Source organism: Zootoca vivipara, chromosome 8 (assembly GCF_963506605.1).
Source record: "Zootoca vivipara chromosome 8, rZooViv1.1, whole genome shotgun sequence".
In the NCBI taxonomy this organism is placed as follows: Eukaryota; Metazoa; Chordata; class Lepidosauria; order Squamata; family Lacertidae; genus Zootoca; species Zootoca vivipara.
This window is the reverse complement of record NC_083283.1, coordinates 6,803,657-6,820,150: the sequence shown is the minus strand read 5'-3', so window position 1 is coordinate 6,820,150 and position 16,494 is coordinate 6,803,657. Positions and strand designations below refer to the sequence as shown.

General features: G+C 41.1%; 1 protein-coding gene across 1 annotated transcript; it reads left to right on the top strand.

The window, feature by feature from the left end:
• Positions 1-4,203: 4,203 nt before the first annotated feature.
• LOC118089682 (mas-related G-protein coupled receptor member H-like) lies at positions 4,204-12,246 on the top strand. The gene is made up of 4 exons (XM_060278185.1): positions 4,204-4,239; positions 7,692-7,853; positions 9,264-9,274; positions 10,724-12,246. Exons 1-4 carry the CDS (start codon positions 4,204-4,206, stop codon positions 11,646-11,648), a joined length of 1,134 nt encoding a protein of 377 aa, XP_060134168.1. The 3' UTR covers positions 11,649-12,246.
• Positions 12,247-16,494: the final 4,248 nt, after the last annotated feature.

Genomic DNA, 16,494 nt, shown 5'->3' with positions numbered 1-16,494 from the left:
CCCCCGCCCCCCAGGGCGGAGCATGAAGCTCCGCCACTGTCTGGAAAACAGATTCATTGCAAAGGGAATGAAGTAAACAATTCTTCACATGTAGAACTCGAATGTTTGAAGAAAACAGAAGAAAATATTTTCCCCAGATTTATTAAAAGACTGCATGATGGAATATTCCACCACTATAAACCCTATTTTTTCTGCTACTTTTCTAGAAAAAGAGGTGCAGAACCCCCCCCCCCTGTTCTCTTATAATTGCTATGGCACCCACCTGAGAGGTGCTGAAACTGATTTCTGGTCTGTTCCAGCTGAAAAAGAGCCCTACCTTTTATATGCATGTATAGAATTATATAGAAATTATAAGTCTGTGCATAAAAATCCACAAAATTCTGCTGTCTACACCTTCAGAGGGCAATGTGCAATTAGCAGAAGTGATTCAGGACATCAATGTTTCTCTATCTTTCCAACAAAGTTTTTGGGGGAAACAAAACAAAACACCAGAGTACTGGTGGGGGGGGGGGAGAGATGGTTCCATACCATACACATCATTCTAGTCAACCCTTATGAAGAAGGATTGGGATAGGGCAGGAGAATAAAGCAGTCAGGGGAAACAAGGCAGTCCACTCTGCATAGCAGAGCAAAGAGTCACCTCTGATCAGGAGAGAAGATGACTGGGCTCCTCTTAAGCTGATTAGCTTTTCACTGCCACAACCTAAGTGACCCATCACAATGTCCAAAGGCTTCTAATGCAATTGAGAGTCGGCAAGCTGCTCACATAAATGGCTAACAAAGAAAACAGGCTGAGCAAGTAACTGTCATCATCAGAATGGCACAAAGCGCCCGATGGGTGGCAGGGAGAAATTACTGTCCTCAAATCTAGCTCCTGCAGTGGGTGTGTGTGTGTGCGTGAGAGAGAGAGAGAGAGATAACTCAAGCCTCCAGCACTCACTTACGATGCCTCCAAAAGATTACCATCTCTAACTTTATCACTTTTGTTCTAATGAGTCATTCTAATTCCTAGTAAGTCGGTGTGCATAACTTTGGGTTGCACTTTGGGTCCAGACCCTTAATCCTTATATTATTATTATTATTATTATTATTATTATTATTATTATTATTATTATTATTATCACCCCCACAATGGGCTAGGTTTGGCAGGTGAGTCGGGCCACACAACTGTCAATTACCTGATGTCATACTGAATATCTGCCAAGATACATTTAACACTGATCCCTTCTTCCGTGTCAGTCGCTAACCTCCATTCTCCCAGTGCCCATTCATCAGTGTCCACTGATGAGTAACTTATTTATCTGAAACAAGAAATGGGTGTCAATGAGGAACTATTGCACCAGTTGAAGACAAGCCAAAAACACTTTCCAAAGAAACTTAAGCACTTCCCTATTACAGCAGTTCTTGGTATCGCCTTATTGCATTCTAAGAAGAGGATAGCAGTTGCCTTGAATAATACACTGATATGAAATCTTCTGACATAAGAAAAGGGAAGTAACACAAGAAGCAAGACCAACACTTTTTTCTTTTTCTTTTTTGCAATGTGGTAATAGCAGAAACACACATCAACAGCTTCCATAATGTGCCAGCCTAGGGAATGCATTTCTTTATTGCTCAGTTTTATTTCATTACTACATTCTTATATTTCAGAGTTTGTATCTCTTTATCATACAGAGTGTGTGTTCCTGGCATTGGACAATCGGGACAGATTATAAGGGCTTCTGCCGGTTTACTGCCCACCTTGCTGCCCAGCAGTCTCCCTGCTTGAGCTGACAGAGCTGGTTTCAGAGGTGGTATTGAGGACTTCCAGACTGCTGGTTCTGGGAGACTTCAACATCCATGCCAAGGCAGCTGGGTAAGAGTAAGATAAGATAATCTTTATTGTCATTGCCCCCTGTGGGAACAACGAAATTACTCGGCTGCTCCATCCACTCAGATAAGGCACTCCACATAAATTTAAAATAACTACAAAACATTAATTAAACAATACAATATGAAATGGCAAGTAAAAATAAAATGACTTCAAAGTCCAGACTTTCCATTTAACGCTGAAATTGTTCTAGGGAAGAAACTGTTCTTGAGACGGCTCGTTCTCACCTTCATTATTCTGTATCTCCATCCCGATGGCAGAAGCTCGAAGAAGCAGTGACCAGGATGCAATGGATCTCTTGATATGTCCAGTGCTTTCTTGTGGCACCTGGTGATATAGATTTGTTCTAAGGTGGAGACTGAGCAGCCAATAATGCTCTCCGCTGTTTTAATAATTCTACACAACCCTATCCTATCCTGGGAAGTACAGCTTCCATACCATACTCATAACCCATAAGTGAGCACACTCTCAATGACACAGTGATAGAAGGCAAGCAGCAGCTTTTGCGGAAGAAGGTTTTTCCTTACAATTCTCAAGAAGTACAGTCTCTGCTGCGCCTTCTTCACAAGCCCCATTGTGTTGACACTCCAGGACAGATCCTCCTGTAACTCAATGCCCAGGAATCTGAACGTTGTTACCCTCTCCATGCAGATTCCATCAATCAAAAGTGGCTGGACATCGTTCTTCTGTTTTCTGAAGTCCACCACGAGCTCCTTTTCTTTGTATTTATGAGCAAGTTATTAACTCTGCATTACTCTGTCACCTGTTCAACCTCATCTCTATAGTCCGTTTCACCCTCCTTATCAGAGATGAGCCCAATCACGGTTGTGTCATCTGCAAATTTGACAACCCTGTTACTAGAGTAAGCAGCGACACAATCATACGTGTAGAGAGTATAAAGGAGCGGACTAAGTATGCATTCCTGTGGTGTTCCTGTGTTAGTCCTAAGCATATTAGAGGTGTAAGGGCCCAGCCAAACCCTCTGGGGGCGATCTGACAGAAAGTCTAATATCCACCCACAGAGTGATGGCGGGAACCCCAGATCTCCCACTTTAAACGTCACAGTAGAATGGTATTAAATGCCAAGCTGAAATCTACAAAAAGCAGTCTGGCTCCAAATGTGCAAAAACAGCATGTAGGGCAATCGCCACAGCATCCTCTGTCGATCTTTTCATTTTATAGGCAAATTGGAATGTGTCTAGTCCCTCTGGTAGGCAGGTGCAACAAACTCACCCTAGTAGGAAATATTTTAGTGTCCACCTGTATGAAAAAGGGTTAATACATCTCCTACCTTGAGTGACAGCACATGATCATGGGGGCGGGGTTATGGACATTCTATAAGGAGGGAATGGCAGTTAGTGACAATTGGGAGAGGGAAGAAGAGGGACGAGGGAGTGAGAGAAATATAGTGAGAAAATGAGAGGTTTTGGTTGGATACTAGGGTCAATCGAATGTACTAGTTTTATGGATTAATCGAATATGATGAACTAAGAGCTTAAAGAAATGAAACCATGAAGAAATATACATGTTCTCCAGTTAAATAAAGCTTTCATCTATGTTGTGTCAAATTAGATGTTCCTCCTTATTCCAGCAACGTATCTGAACTCAAAAAGGTGGTGACTGAAGAGGGGAGATAAAACTAAGCCTGAGGAGCAGGTGGATAGTTTGTACCTCAAAGTCAGGCACAGAGGAGGCAAGTGGAGGGAAAGAGTGCCTGGAAGTAGCTAGAGTGCTGAGGCAAACAGCTGCTGAGGTGAACCTGAGTTGAGAGGGAAACCTTACTGAGGGCACAAGATTGTCCCTGTAAAATTTGCCTGGAGTTTTTAAGGATACAGAGCCATGTTATTTGGAAAGCTGGAATTGTACTCTATGTACTAGCAAACCCATATACAGTATAAACAGGGAGTTTATTTAGGAGAAAGAATGAATAGTGGGTTGTTGGAACAATAACTGAATTCCTTCAGCACACAGTTAGTAATAGAGGAGTGAGGTTCGTTACAGCAGGCAATAACATAATTGTGCACCAGCTTTTCAAAGCACTTCATGATTACAGGTGTGAGTGCTACTGGACGAAAGCCATTCAGATTTTCCAGATTAGATTTTTTTTGGTATGGGAACAATAATAGAAGACTTTAGGCAGGATGGAACCGTAGCCTGGGCTAGGGGTCGATTTAAAATCCCAGTGAAAACTCCTGCTAGTTGATCTGCACAGTCTCTTGATACCCTTCCAGCTACCCCATCCGGCCCTGTGGCCTTCCTTGAGTTGATTCCCTTCAACACCTTCCCCATCTCTCCTTCTTCCACATTAAATACTACATTCCTTTGTACCGATGATGGTGACTGTGGTGATGGTGGCAAAGCCTCCACAGGTGTGGCTGCAGTTGTTGCTTCAAAACGGGTCTGGGGCGGCTCAGGACTTCATGGCCTCCACGACAACCATGGGACTATCCCAATATGTCACTGGTGCAACGCAGGTGGCAGGCCACACTCTGGACCTTGTTTTCTTGACTGGGAAGGAAGAGGGTGACTTGTTTGCAAAGCATTTTGGAGATGAAATTCCTTGCCTCCACCAAGATTTTGACTCTGCTGTTATAGCAGATGAATTTCATGTGGTGTCCAGAGCATGTTGTGTTGAATGAGTTTCAGTTGGTAAGGCTCAAGTATGTGGACAAGGTGTTCGGATTAGTCAGGGCGACCGCTTGCACTCTAGACCCCTGCCTCTCTTGACTGATAAGAACCAGCAGGGAGGGAACAGCTGGTTGGGCCAGGGAGGTGATCAATGCCTCTTTACGAGAGGGGGTGGTCCCTGTCTGTTTGAATGAGGCAGTGGTAAAACCACTCCTTAAGAAACCTTCCCTGGATTTGGAAAACCGAACTAACTACCAGCCAGTTACTAATCTCCCTTTTTCTGAGCAACGTTCTGGAATGAGTGGTCACAGACCAGATCCAGGCACTTTTGGAAGAAACTGATTTTCTGGATCCATATCAATCAGGGTTTAGGCCCGGTTTTGGCACAGAAACTTCTTTGGTTGCCCTGTTTGATTACCTCTGTCGAGAGAGAGACAAGGGAAACATGTCCCTGTTAATTCTTCTCAACCACTCAGTTGCTTTTGATACCATCGACCATGTTATCTTTCTGAAGTAGCTGTCCGAACTAGGGGTGGGTGGTTCCAATCTTACTTGGATGGTCATTCCCGGAGGGTGTTGCTTGGGAAATGCTTTTCAGACCCGTAGAACCTTCAATGTGGGGTTCCACGGGGCTCAAGCCTATCCCCCATCTTGTTTAACATCTACATGAAACCACTATCTGGAGGTTTGGAGTCCACCTATTCCAAACTTGTTAATTCCAGCAGACCTCTGATTGGAATTGTGCTGTAAGTATATCAGATCTATGGCTGCTGAGTGTCAAACACCAGCAGCATTTCAAGTGGCAGGAAATTACAAGGCTGGGCTGCCACCATCACAAAAAATAATACTGTCATTATCCAATTTAAAGATCCAGATATTGGATCTTAAAGATATTGTTGATTCTGTGCTCTGATACGCACACCCAAAATGCATGCAGATACAAAACAAATGCCCTTTGCAGCAAAATGAAGAGATTTGATCACAGCAACTATGTGAGCAGAAATGAGCATAGTAATTGGTGAGATATTTCCTGTGGTTGAAAGCTGATAATGAAGCATGTGCAGCAAATGTCTTATCAAGGAAAGATGTTGAACCAATTCCATAGGTTTGAATTCTTTTCTTCCTTTTCTAACGCCTACTTCCTATGACGTTTGTTATCCAGATCTATTTCAAACTCTTCTGGTGCTTCAGTGTCCTCTTTTGATTCCTGCTTAATTTTGTTGCTGACTAGCTCATTAGCGGCTGTTCCAGCTACAACTCTAGCTTGGGTTTCTTGGGGGACCAGTACATTTTATGGACTATCCCATGATGGATTATTACGAGGTAAGCACTCTTAAACCAAAGCTCCCTTTTAATTGCTTCCCCATTTGCTTTTACATGATGATGATTTAGGTGTCTGTTTGCTGATACTGTGGCAATTTCTCTCTGCTTGCTTTCATGAGTTAGGATGAGGCTTGAGATTGAATTTAAGATGTTTAATGTTTCAGCTATTTCCACTACCAAACAACCTCTGCTTAAAAAACGCCAAGGTTAAACAGCTCTTCTTGTCAGAAAGTTCTTCCTGATATTTATTTGGAATCTCCTGTCTTGCAACTTGAATCCATTGGGTCAGGTCCTGTCCTCCAAGGCAGGAGAAAACAAGTTGGCTCCATCTTCCAGGTAACAGCCCTTAAAATCTAAAAGGTGCTGCACTAGATGACCCTTGGGGTCTCATCCAACTCTACAGCTCTACGATTCTGTTCTCCTCTCTATCTCCTCTGAGTCTCCTCTGTCCCACGCTAAACATGCCCAACTCCCTCAACAATTCCTCATAAGGCTTGGTTTCCAGACCCCCGATTATAAGATAAGATGATAAGATATAAGATATAAGATGAATACTGAAACTGGTCCCCCTATTGAAATTCATTTTGTTTGGGTCCAGTTCTACAATCTGTTACGGTCATGTTGAATGCACTGTAAGAGTATCTCATGCAACATACATGCACCACGCTATTATAAAATGTTCTCCAATGTTATCTACTTTGATTCAGTACGTATATTTGGTTTGTAAAATTGCAATGCACTTTATTAAAATTAAAATACCGTATTTCTGCATTCTTTCTTTTCCTTGACCTCTTTGCTCAGTTGCTATAAGCAACTAATCTGTTAAACCAAAAGTAGCCTCTGTAACTGGATTCTAATTGTGATTTTATTTTCTCTTACATAAATCCTCTTCTTCTTCAAAAAAATGAAGTATATAACGAGGTAAGTGCATTTTAAACAATAATTTCTTGTTCAGTATTAGCACTGTATACATTAACTTCAACACACACCTAAGAATAATTTTTAGTTTTCCAGGAAAACCTCTAGGAAAAATGTTTTCCCTGTTATGAGAATCATTTCCTAACTGATAATGTTGGGATATGATACTGCCTTGCTTTGAAACTCAAACTTCCCTTATTTTGTGATAAGATATCAGTTTAGTTGTTTCAAAAATTGAAAAGCTATTGGCAGGATTTAAATTCCTGACAGCCATCTGTTAGGAATGCTTTGATGGTGTTTCCCGCTTGGCAGGGGGTTAGAAAGGATGGCCATTGTGGTCTCTTCCAACTCTATGATTCTATGAAATCAATATTTTCAACTTTATTTACAGAGAACAGGAAATACAATTAGTCATAACAGAACTAGTTACAGGCAGGTAGCCGTGTTGGTCTGCTGTAGTCAAAACAAAATAAAAAATAATTCCTTCCAGTAGCACCTTAGAGACCAACAAAGTTTATTGTTGGTATGACCTATCGTGTGCAGTGTGCATGCACACGAAAGCTCATACCAGCAACAAACTTAGTTGGTCTCTAAGGTGCTATTGGAAAGAATTTTTTTTATTTTGTTTTGATAACAGAACATTATGTATAAACAGCAGAATGTAACATTTGGAGTAATAAACCAGAAATGGAAGTTGGGGGAAGTCAAAGAGGAGGGGAAACTAGAAAATGGATGTTAAATGATGACATTGAATATGTCTTATGTGAAAAGAAAACCATTAAAAATATTTTTTTTAAAAAAATAATAAAATTAAAAGCTACCAACCAGCTTATTTTGAAGACTTGCGAAAACTGTGTAGTACCTTAGCTACACAAGTGTTGAACTAGACAAGAAGAAAATCACATTATCTTTTCGCAATTGGATAATCCTGACTTTTGATGATATCCTATAGTTAGTGTATATCCAGAAAAGATATCCTGTTGTCTCCTCCAGGCTAGAGTATGGCAATCAAAATCACTATTCTGGAGATTCTGATGATGGCTCAACTGTTTCTTTGAAGTTACCACAAAGCATTGTCAACAGTGCCTTTTTTCCCATAATGAATGATAGCACGGTAAGCACTCTTGCAGAAAAACTCTCTTTGTAGATCTGCTTGTTCAATTGCTTCCCCATTTGCTTTTATATGATGGTGATTTAGGTGCTTAATTTCTGATATCGTGGCAATTTCTCTCTGCATGTTTTCATGAGTTAGGGTAGGGCTTGACACTTATAGCAGCTTGTAGAAGAGAAAATGGAGAGGTTGACTGTCCAATTCAGCCACTGACACTCCCAAACATTCTAAAAGCCTAAAACCAAATAAGGGTAAGCAGGTAAGTATTCAAGGATAATGTGTAAAGAAATATATATATTGTAGATACATAGAATCATAGAATTGTAGAGTTGGAAGGGACTCTGAGGGTCTTCTGGTCCTACCACCTGCAGTGTAGATTTTCATCCAACCTCTGCTTTAAAAATGTCAAGGTTAAACAGCTCTTCTTGTCAGAAAGTTGTTCCTGATAGTTATTTGGAATCTCCTTTCTTGCAACTTGAATCCATTGGGTCAGGTCCTGTCCTCCGAGGCAGAAGAAAACAAGTTGGCTCCATCTTCCATGTAACAGCCCTTTAATATCTAAAGGGTGCTGCACTAGATGACCCTTGGGGTCTCATCCAACTCTACAGTTCTACAATTCTGTTCTCCTCTCTATCTCCTCTGATTCTCCTCTGCCCCTGGCTAAACATGCCCAACTCCCTCAACAATTCCTCATAAGGCTTGGTTTCCCGACCCCCGATTATCTTGGTCACACACACACCCTGAACAGGCTCCAGCTTTTCAATATAATTCTTAAATTGTGGCACCCAGAACTGGACACAGTATTCCAGGTGTGGTTTGACCAAGGCAGAAAAGAATAGAACTACAATATTACTTCCCTTGATTAGGAACTATATGTCTGTTGATGCAGCCTAGAAAGAAGTAGCTTTTTCCTGCTGTACCACATGGCTGACGTGTGAAGCTTTTGGTCTACTAAGACCCCTAGATCCTTTTCTCATGTACTAGTGGTGAGACAGGTTTCCCTTATCTTATATATGTGCAACTGGTTTTTTCCTGCCTAAGTGTAGACCTGAAACTGATCCCTATTGAAATTCATTTTGTTTGGGCCCAGTTCTACAATCTGTTAAGGTCATATTGAATGCACTGTAAGAGTATCTCATGCAACATACATGCACCACGCTATTATAAAATGTTCTCCAATGTTATATACTTTGATTCAGTACATATATTTGGTTTGTAAAATTGCAATGTACTTTATTAAAATTAAACTTCCATATTTTTGCATTCTTTCTTTTCCTTGACCTCTTTGCTCAGTTGCTCAGTTGCTCAGTTGCTATAAACAACTAATCTGTGAAACCAAAAGTAGCCTCTGTAACTGGATTCTAATTGTAATTTTATTTTCTCTTACATAAATCCTCTTTAAAAAAAATGAAGACTCGACTGTGGTAAGTGCATTTTAAAAAATAATTTCATGTTCAGCACTATATACATTAACTTCAACACACAGCATATGTGATTAAAACAGGACCATAACTTCATTTTATAGTCTCCATAGGGATAGGTGGAGATTTCCATTTTGGGTTCTCTCAATTTCTCAGGTTTTGAATTCTCTACATTTCTGCAACAATTTGGATTAAAAAGAAATAACTTCATGTAATATGTAAAAATCTGTTAGTGTGACATTCTTTTTAAAAAATGTATCATTTGTGCTGAAGAATGAACACACTTTTACAAGCATATTCCCAAAATACATGCATTTTTTTGTAAACACTTTAGTTGGAGAACTTCATCCAAAAATGTGGGTAAATATGAATTTCAAAGAAAATGTTGTTGTTTGCATATTGGTTCAGGAAGTTTAAATTAGGTAATGTCTAAGTAAAATGCAAGGAGATTCAAATCCCACTCCCCCAATGACTAGTTCTGCAATTATGAAAAGCATCATTGCAACATTAAATTGGATTAACTTGATCATTCATTTAGATTCATAATTCAACAATTTTGGATTAAAGAAAAAAAATGGTGCTTTCTCTTTACTTGGAAATGTCTTTGAATTTGTAGTTTTCCAGGAAAACCTCTAGGAAAAAGGTTTTCCCTGTTATGAGAATCATTTCCTAACTGATAATGTTGGTGTATGATACTGCCTTGCTTTGAAACTCAAAGTTCCCTTATTTTGTGATAAGATCAACTTGGAAGGACCCCAAGGGTCATCTAGTCCAACCCCCGGTAATGCAGGAATCTCAGCTAAAGCATCCATGACAGATGGCCATCCAACCTCTGCTTTGTTGTTGTTGTTGTTTAGTCGTTTAGTCGTGTCTGACTCTTCGTGACCCCATGGACCATAGCACGCCAGGCACTCCTGTCTTGCACTGCCTCCCGTAGTTTGGTCAAACTCATGTTCGTAGCTTCGAGAACACTGTCCAACCATCTTGTCCTCTGTCGTCCCCTTCTCCTAGTGCCCTCAATCTTTCCCAACATCAGGGTCTTTTCCAAGGATTCTTCTCTTCTCATGAGGTGGCCAAAGTATTGGAGCCTCAGCTTCAACTTCACGATCTGTCCTTCCAGGGAGCAACCTCTGCTTAAAAGCCTCCAATGATTGGGAGTCCATAATCTCATGAGGGAGTCTGTTCCACTGTTGAACGGCTCTAACTGTCAGAAAGTTTTTTGGAATGTTTCATCAGAATCTCCTTCAACTTGAAGCTATTGGTTTGAGTCCTATTCATTTCCATGTGACAGCCCTTAAGATATTTGAAGATGGCTATCATATCTTCTCTCAGTCTCCTCTTTTTCAGGCTAAACATACCTTCAACTGCTCCTCATAAGGCTTGGTTTCCTGACTCTTGATCATCTTGGTTGCCCTCCTCTGTTTATACATAATGTTCTGTAATCTCTTCCAGGATAGAGTATGAAAATCCAACTCGCTATTCTGGAGTTTCAGATGATGGCTCAGCTGTTTCTTTGAAGTTAGCACAAAGCATTGCCAACAGTGCCTTTATCATCATCTGCATCTTTGGCTTCCTGGGGAATGGAATGGTCATCCGGCTTCTGGGCTTCCACATTAAGAGGAATCCTTTCACCACCTACATCCTGAACCTCTCCATTGCTGACTTTGGTGTCCTTGCAGCTCTCCTCAGTATTATTTTGCCTATTGTAACTCTCTATGAGAAATCCCATGTTGCTGTTTTGATCAGAAAAGTATTATTTGAACTATTTTTCTTCACGTATTCTGCGGGCCAGTTTCTACTGACAGCCATCAGCATCGACAGGTCTGTGGCTGTCCTCTTCCCACTTTGGCATCGATGCCACCGACCACCACGTTTATCCACCATTATCTGTTCCCTGATTTGGTCCCTCTCTTTCCTGCTCTCAGGCATTCACCTTACTCTCCTACTGACTCAGAGCTTTCCAAACTCTAACTTAGTGTACCAGCTTATTGTAAATGCCCTCATTTGCACTCCTCTGATGGTCACCTCCACTCTGATACTGACCCTCAAAGTCTGCTGCAAATCAGTGCAGAAGCAGCGTGGGAAGCTGCTCACCACTATTTTGCTTACCCTTCTTTTCTTCCTCATCTTTGCCTTCCCACTAAATGCCATTTACACTGCCATCTATTTTAATGAGAACAATATGATTCTATTGGAAGTTGGCTTTGTGTGTGCCTCTCTGAATAGTAGTGTCAACCCGGTGATCTATTTCCTAGTAGGGAGGAGGCAGAAGAAGTGCCAGTCCACGGTCTCCATGAAAGTTGCACTCCAGAGGATTTTCCAGGATGAGGAAGAATCGGCATCCAAAACTGAAAACTTGGTTATGATAGCAACTTAATGCCTTAAGGCAGGACTAACCAATTCTTTATTATCATAAGCACAATAATGTACAGAGTGTAGTCTGTGGTGTGAATGACTTATTTTAATGCCTTTCTATCTATTGTCCAACATAGGAAATTCAAACTAGGAGTTTTGTATTGTAACATTTGCTTTGGATTGAGCAAGACTGTGGAGATGGGCTTTGGACAGAAGGTCTACTTGAGCGTAGCCTTCTTCACCCCTATATTTTTAGAAGGGTTGGGCTAAAGATTCTCTCCCCACCACCTCCCCATGCCATAATGTTGATTGACGTCTCAGCATTTAAGAAAGCACACAAGTAGACTGGACAAAGAACACAACTCCAAGTTAGACAGCAGTGGGACATGATGGATTGGCATAGCCACATCCATGACCACAGTCCCTTGCTCACGCTGACTGCAGTGGCTGAGAACAGCCCTGATATCTAAAGATATAGGGTGGTATACTAATTGAAGACACAATGGATTAATAATAATAATAATAATTATATGCATCTTATATTGTTCTTTTTTGTTTCTCTGTTGTTCTTTTTCATTTCTCCATTGCTCACTTGCATTTCATTTATGTATTCTTTTCATTCTTATATCACAGAGTTTTATCTTAATCATTTCTCAGCTGCAATTTAAATAAATCTTTCAATTTCATTGTACTTTGCATCTGACTCCAGTCCTTTCTGAACAGCACACACTAACTCACTATTGAAAAGTCACAGTCCATCACATTGTCACTCCATGGGTGTACTTGTGGGTAGGCAACTTGTTAGCCGCTTCCATCCATTTAGCAGATTTTCTGAGAAGCAGTAGTCAGCAATAGAAGCTACACTTTGAGAAGAAACACATATGCCGTAACACTCAGACAAGTGATTTATTGCTTGACTGGTCATGGTATCATTATTTACAATCATTATAGCAATAGCTGTAATGGAATACTTAAGTTTCAGCCCTTCTTTCTTTTAAGCAATGATGGAGGCAGACACAGTCTATTGGCAGGTCATGAACCAGCAGTGGTCAGTCATCTAGTTCTCCTTTTATTGGCACTTCCAGCTGAAGCTGTGCATGCTCGGAGTGACTCTCCCACTTATATACGACTGTTCTGGAATCTTCTCCCTGTTTGTGGATGAATGACTCCCTAACACTCACTGGAGCAAGCTGTTTTCAGGCCACCCTGCATATTGCTAACAGCCTATATGGCAAGATTTGTCAGATCTTACACTGCAGTGGACCTCTGGTTGAACCAGGAGCCAAGCCAGGTTGAGCTATGTTGGTGTAAACTAAAGTCCACCTATTCGAAATTTGCTAATTCCTACAGGCCTTGGATTAGAATGATGCTGTAAGTATACCATACCCAGGCCTGCTGAGTGTTAACAACTACGGTATCTCCAAAAGTCTATGGAAAAATCTGTTTTTAGCTGATATCTAAGTGACATCAGTGCAGGGAGCAGCAGAATTTCACGTGGCTGGGCCACCATCATCACACAAAAATGTCACAAGTGCCATTTTCCAGATAAAAGACCCAGCCAGAGATTTCAGATTGGAGTACACTGGTACATCAGTTTAAAAACACCTCGGGTTACAAACACTTCGGGTTACAGACTCCACTGACCTGGAAGAAGTACCTCAGGTTAAGAACTTTACCTCAGGATGAGAACAGAAATCGTGTGCCAGATGCACGGTGGCAGCGAGAGGCCCCATTAGCTAAAGTGTTACCACAGGTTAAGAACGGTTTCAGGGAAAGAACGGACCTCCGGAACAAATTACGTTCTAAACCTGAGGTACCACTGTATCTACTATTTGGGGGTGAGGGGAACAAACCATGTTATTGATTCTGCACTCTGATACACACCCCAAAAATGCATGCAGTTACAGGACAAATGCTCTTGACAACACAATGCTAGGCCTGCTGAGTGTTAGCCACTATCTCCAAAAGTCTATGAAAAAACTGTTTTTAGCTTATATCTAAGTGACATCAGTGAGGGAGCAGCAGAATTTCAAGTGGATGGGCCACCATTATCACACAAAAAACCACAAGTGCCATTGTCCACTAACACTTCAGGTTACAGACTCCACTAACCTGGAAGTAGTACCTTGGGTTAAGAACTTTACCTCGGGATGAGAATAGAAATTGCGCGGCGGCAGCACGGCGGCAGCGGGAGGCCCCATTAGTTAAAGTGGTACCTCAGGTTAAGAACGGTATCAGGATAAGAACGGACCTCCGGAACGAATTAAGTTCTTAACCAGAGGTACCACTGAATCTACTATTTGGGGGTGAGAGGAATAAACCATATTGCTGATTCTGCACTCCGATACACACCCCAAAATGCATGCAGTTACAGGACAAATGCTCTTGACAACACAATGCTAGTTTTTGAGGAGATGTGGTCATGGCAACTATGCACACAAATCAGCAGATTAACTGGTGAGATACTTCCTGCGGTTGAAAGCTGATAATGAAGCATATGTAACAAAATTCTTATCAAGGAAACTTCTTGAAAAACACAAGCTCTTGCAGAAACTGAATCTTCAGTAAAAAGGAGAGGGGAGCTTCCCCGAGGGAAAATCTGTCAGCAAAATGAGGTAGAACCTTTGCAAAAGAAAAAATCAACAGCATCACACCATCTTTAAGACTTGATGTATGAAATTCAATTATTGCTTAGATGTTTTGCATGAAAGGACTACCCCAACATTTTCTTCAAATGTTCATTTCAGATGAAATTTGATGAAATTCTTACACCTGGACTTGCCACTATGAACACTCCTCTACATGCCTCTGAACATATGTCATACGTAACAAGTAGCTAATCAATCAAACAAGTTATCCATAGTCATATTGGGGGCCAGGGGGATTAGAGATGAAAGACCATTTCCTATCCCATGGGTTACTCACTCCACTTTGTTATCCATGAGGAAGGAAAGGTTATACCCAGGTGGGGCACACAATTTTGAGAGGGTGTGAACCAGGTGCCCCAGCACAGCTGCCATCTTCCATGAGGATCCCTGTTCTGCCCAGGCATGTTCTGGCAGGCCCTGTCCACAGCTTCCTGTCCCTCCCTCCAGGGGTCTCCTCATTTGGTGCATCAGTGCGGAGGCCAAGTGAGGCGGGAAAGGGGTGAACCACAACAGCACAGCCTGGCATCAAGCACAGTAAACATTAAAAGCTCCATTCTTCTTTCTCTAACACCGACTTCCTGTATTTCAATACAAAATACAAAATGTATTTCAAGATTAGCTGGTGATTCAGTTTCCTCTTTCGTTTTCCACTTAATTACTTTGCTAACTAGCTTATTATGCATTGGAGGCTGTTCTAGCTACAACTGTAGCTTGATTTCTTGGGGGACCAGTTCATTATTTTTTGGATATTCCCATAATGAATGATAGCACGGTAAGCACTCTTGCAGAAAAACTCTCTTTGTAGATCTGCTTGTTCCATTGCTTCCCCATTTGCTTTTATATGATGGTGATTTAGGTGCTTACTTTCTGATATCGTGGCAATTTCTCTCTGCATGTTTTCATGAATTAGGGTAGGGCTTGACACTTATAGCAGCTTGTAGAAGAGAAAATGGAGAGGTTGTCTGTCCAATTCAGCCATTGACACTCCCAAACATTCTAAAAGCCTAAAACCAAATGAGGTTAAGCAGGTAAGTATTCAAAGATAATGTGTAAAGAAATATACCGTATATTCTGGCATATAAGACGACTGGGCGTATAAGACGACCCCCAGCTTTTCCAGTTAAAATATAGAGTTTGGGATATAATTGCCGTATAAGAAAGATGAACTAGTGTATAAGACGACCCCCGACTTTTGAGAAGATTTTCCTGGGTTAAAAAGTAGTCTTATATGCAGGAATATACAGTATATATTCTAGATACATAGAATTGTAGAGTTGGAAGGGACTCTGATGGACATCTGGTACAACCACCCGCAGTGTAGATTTTCATCCAACCTCTCCTTAAAAAATGCCAAGATTAAACAGCTCTTCTTGTCAGAAAGTTCTTTCTGATATTTATTTGGAATCTCCTTTCTTGCAACTTCAATCCATTGGGTCAGGTCCTGTCCTCCGAGGCAGGAGAAAACAAGTTGGCTCCATCTTCCATGTAACAGCCCTTAAAATATAAAAGGTGCTGCACTAGATGACCCTTGGGGTCTCATCCAACTCTACAGTTCTACAATTCTGTTCTCCTCTCTATCTCCTCTGAGTCTCCTCTGCCCCTGGCTAAACATGCCCAACTCCCTCAACCATTCCTCATAAGGCTTGGTTTCCAGACCCCCGATTATCTTGGTCACACACACACCCTGCACAGGCTCCAGCTTTTCAATATAATTCTTAAATCGTGGCAGCCAGAACTGGACACAGTATTACAGGTGTGGTTTGACCAAGGTAGAAAAGAATGGAACTATTACTTCCCTTGATTAGGAACTATATGTCTGTTGATGCAGCCTAGAAAGAAGCAGCTTTTTCCTGCTACACCACATGGCTGACAGGTGAAACTAAGTCTACTAAGACCCCAGATCTTTTTCACATGTACTAGTGGCGAGACAGGTTTCCCTTATCTTATATATGTGCAACTGTGTAGAACCTGAAACTGGTCCCTATTGAAATTCATTTTGTTTGGGCCCAGTTCTACAATCTGTTAAGGTCATATTGAATGCACTATAAGAGTATATCATGCAACATACATGCACCACACTATTATAAAATGTTCTCCAATGTTATCTTCTATGATTTAGTACGTATATTTGGTTTGTAAAATTGCAATGCACTTTATTAAAATTAAAATACCGTATTTTTGCATTCTTTCTTTTCCTTGACCTCTTTGCTCAGTTGCTAT

Bases quoted from the DNA above. Each gene is read 5' to 3' on its own strand.
- LOC118089682 (XM_060278185.1), top strand. From the start codon at position 4,204: ATGGTGACTGTGGTGATGGTGGCAAAGCCTCCACAG. The intron at 4,240-7,691 runs GTGTGGCTGCAG...GATATCCTATAG, and splicing joins TGGTGGCAAAGCCTCCACAG to TTAGTGTATATCCAGAAAAG.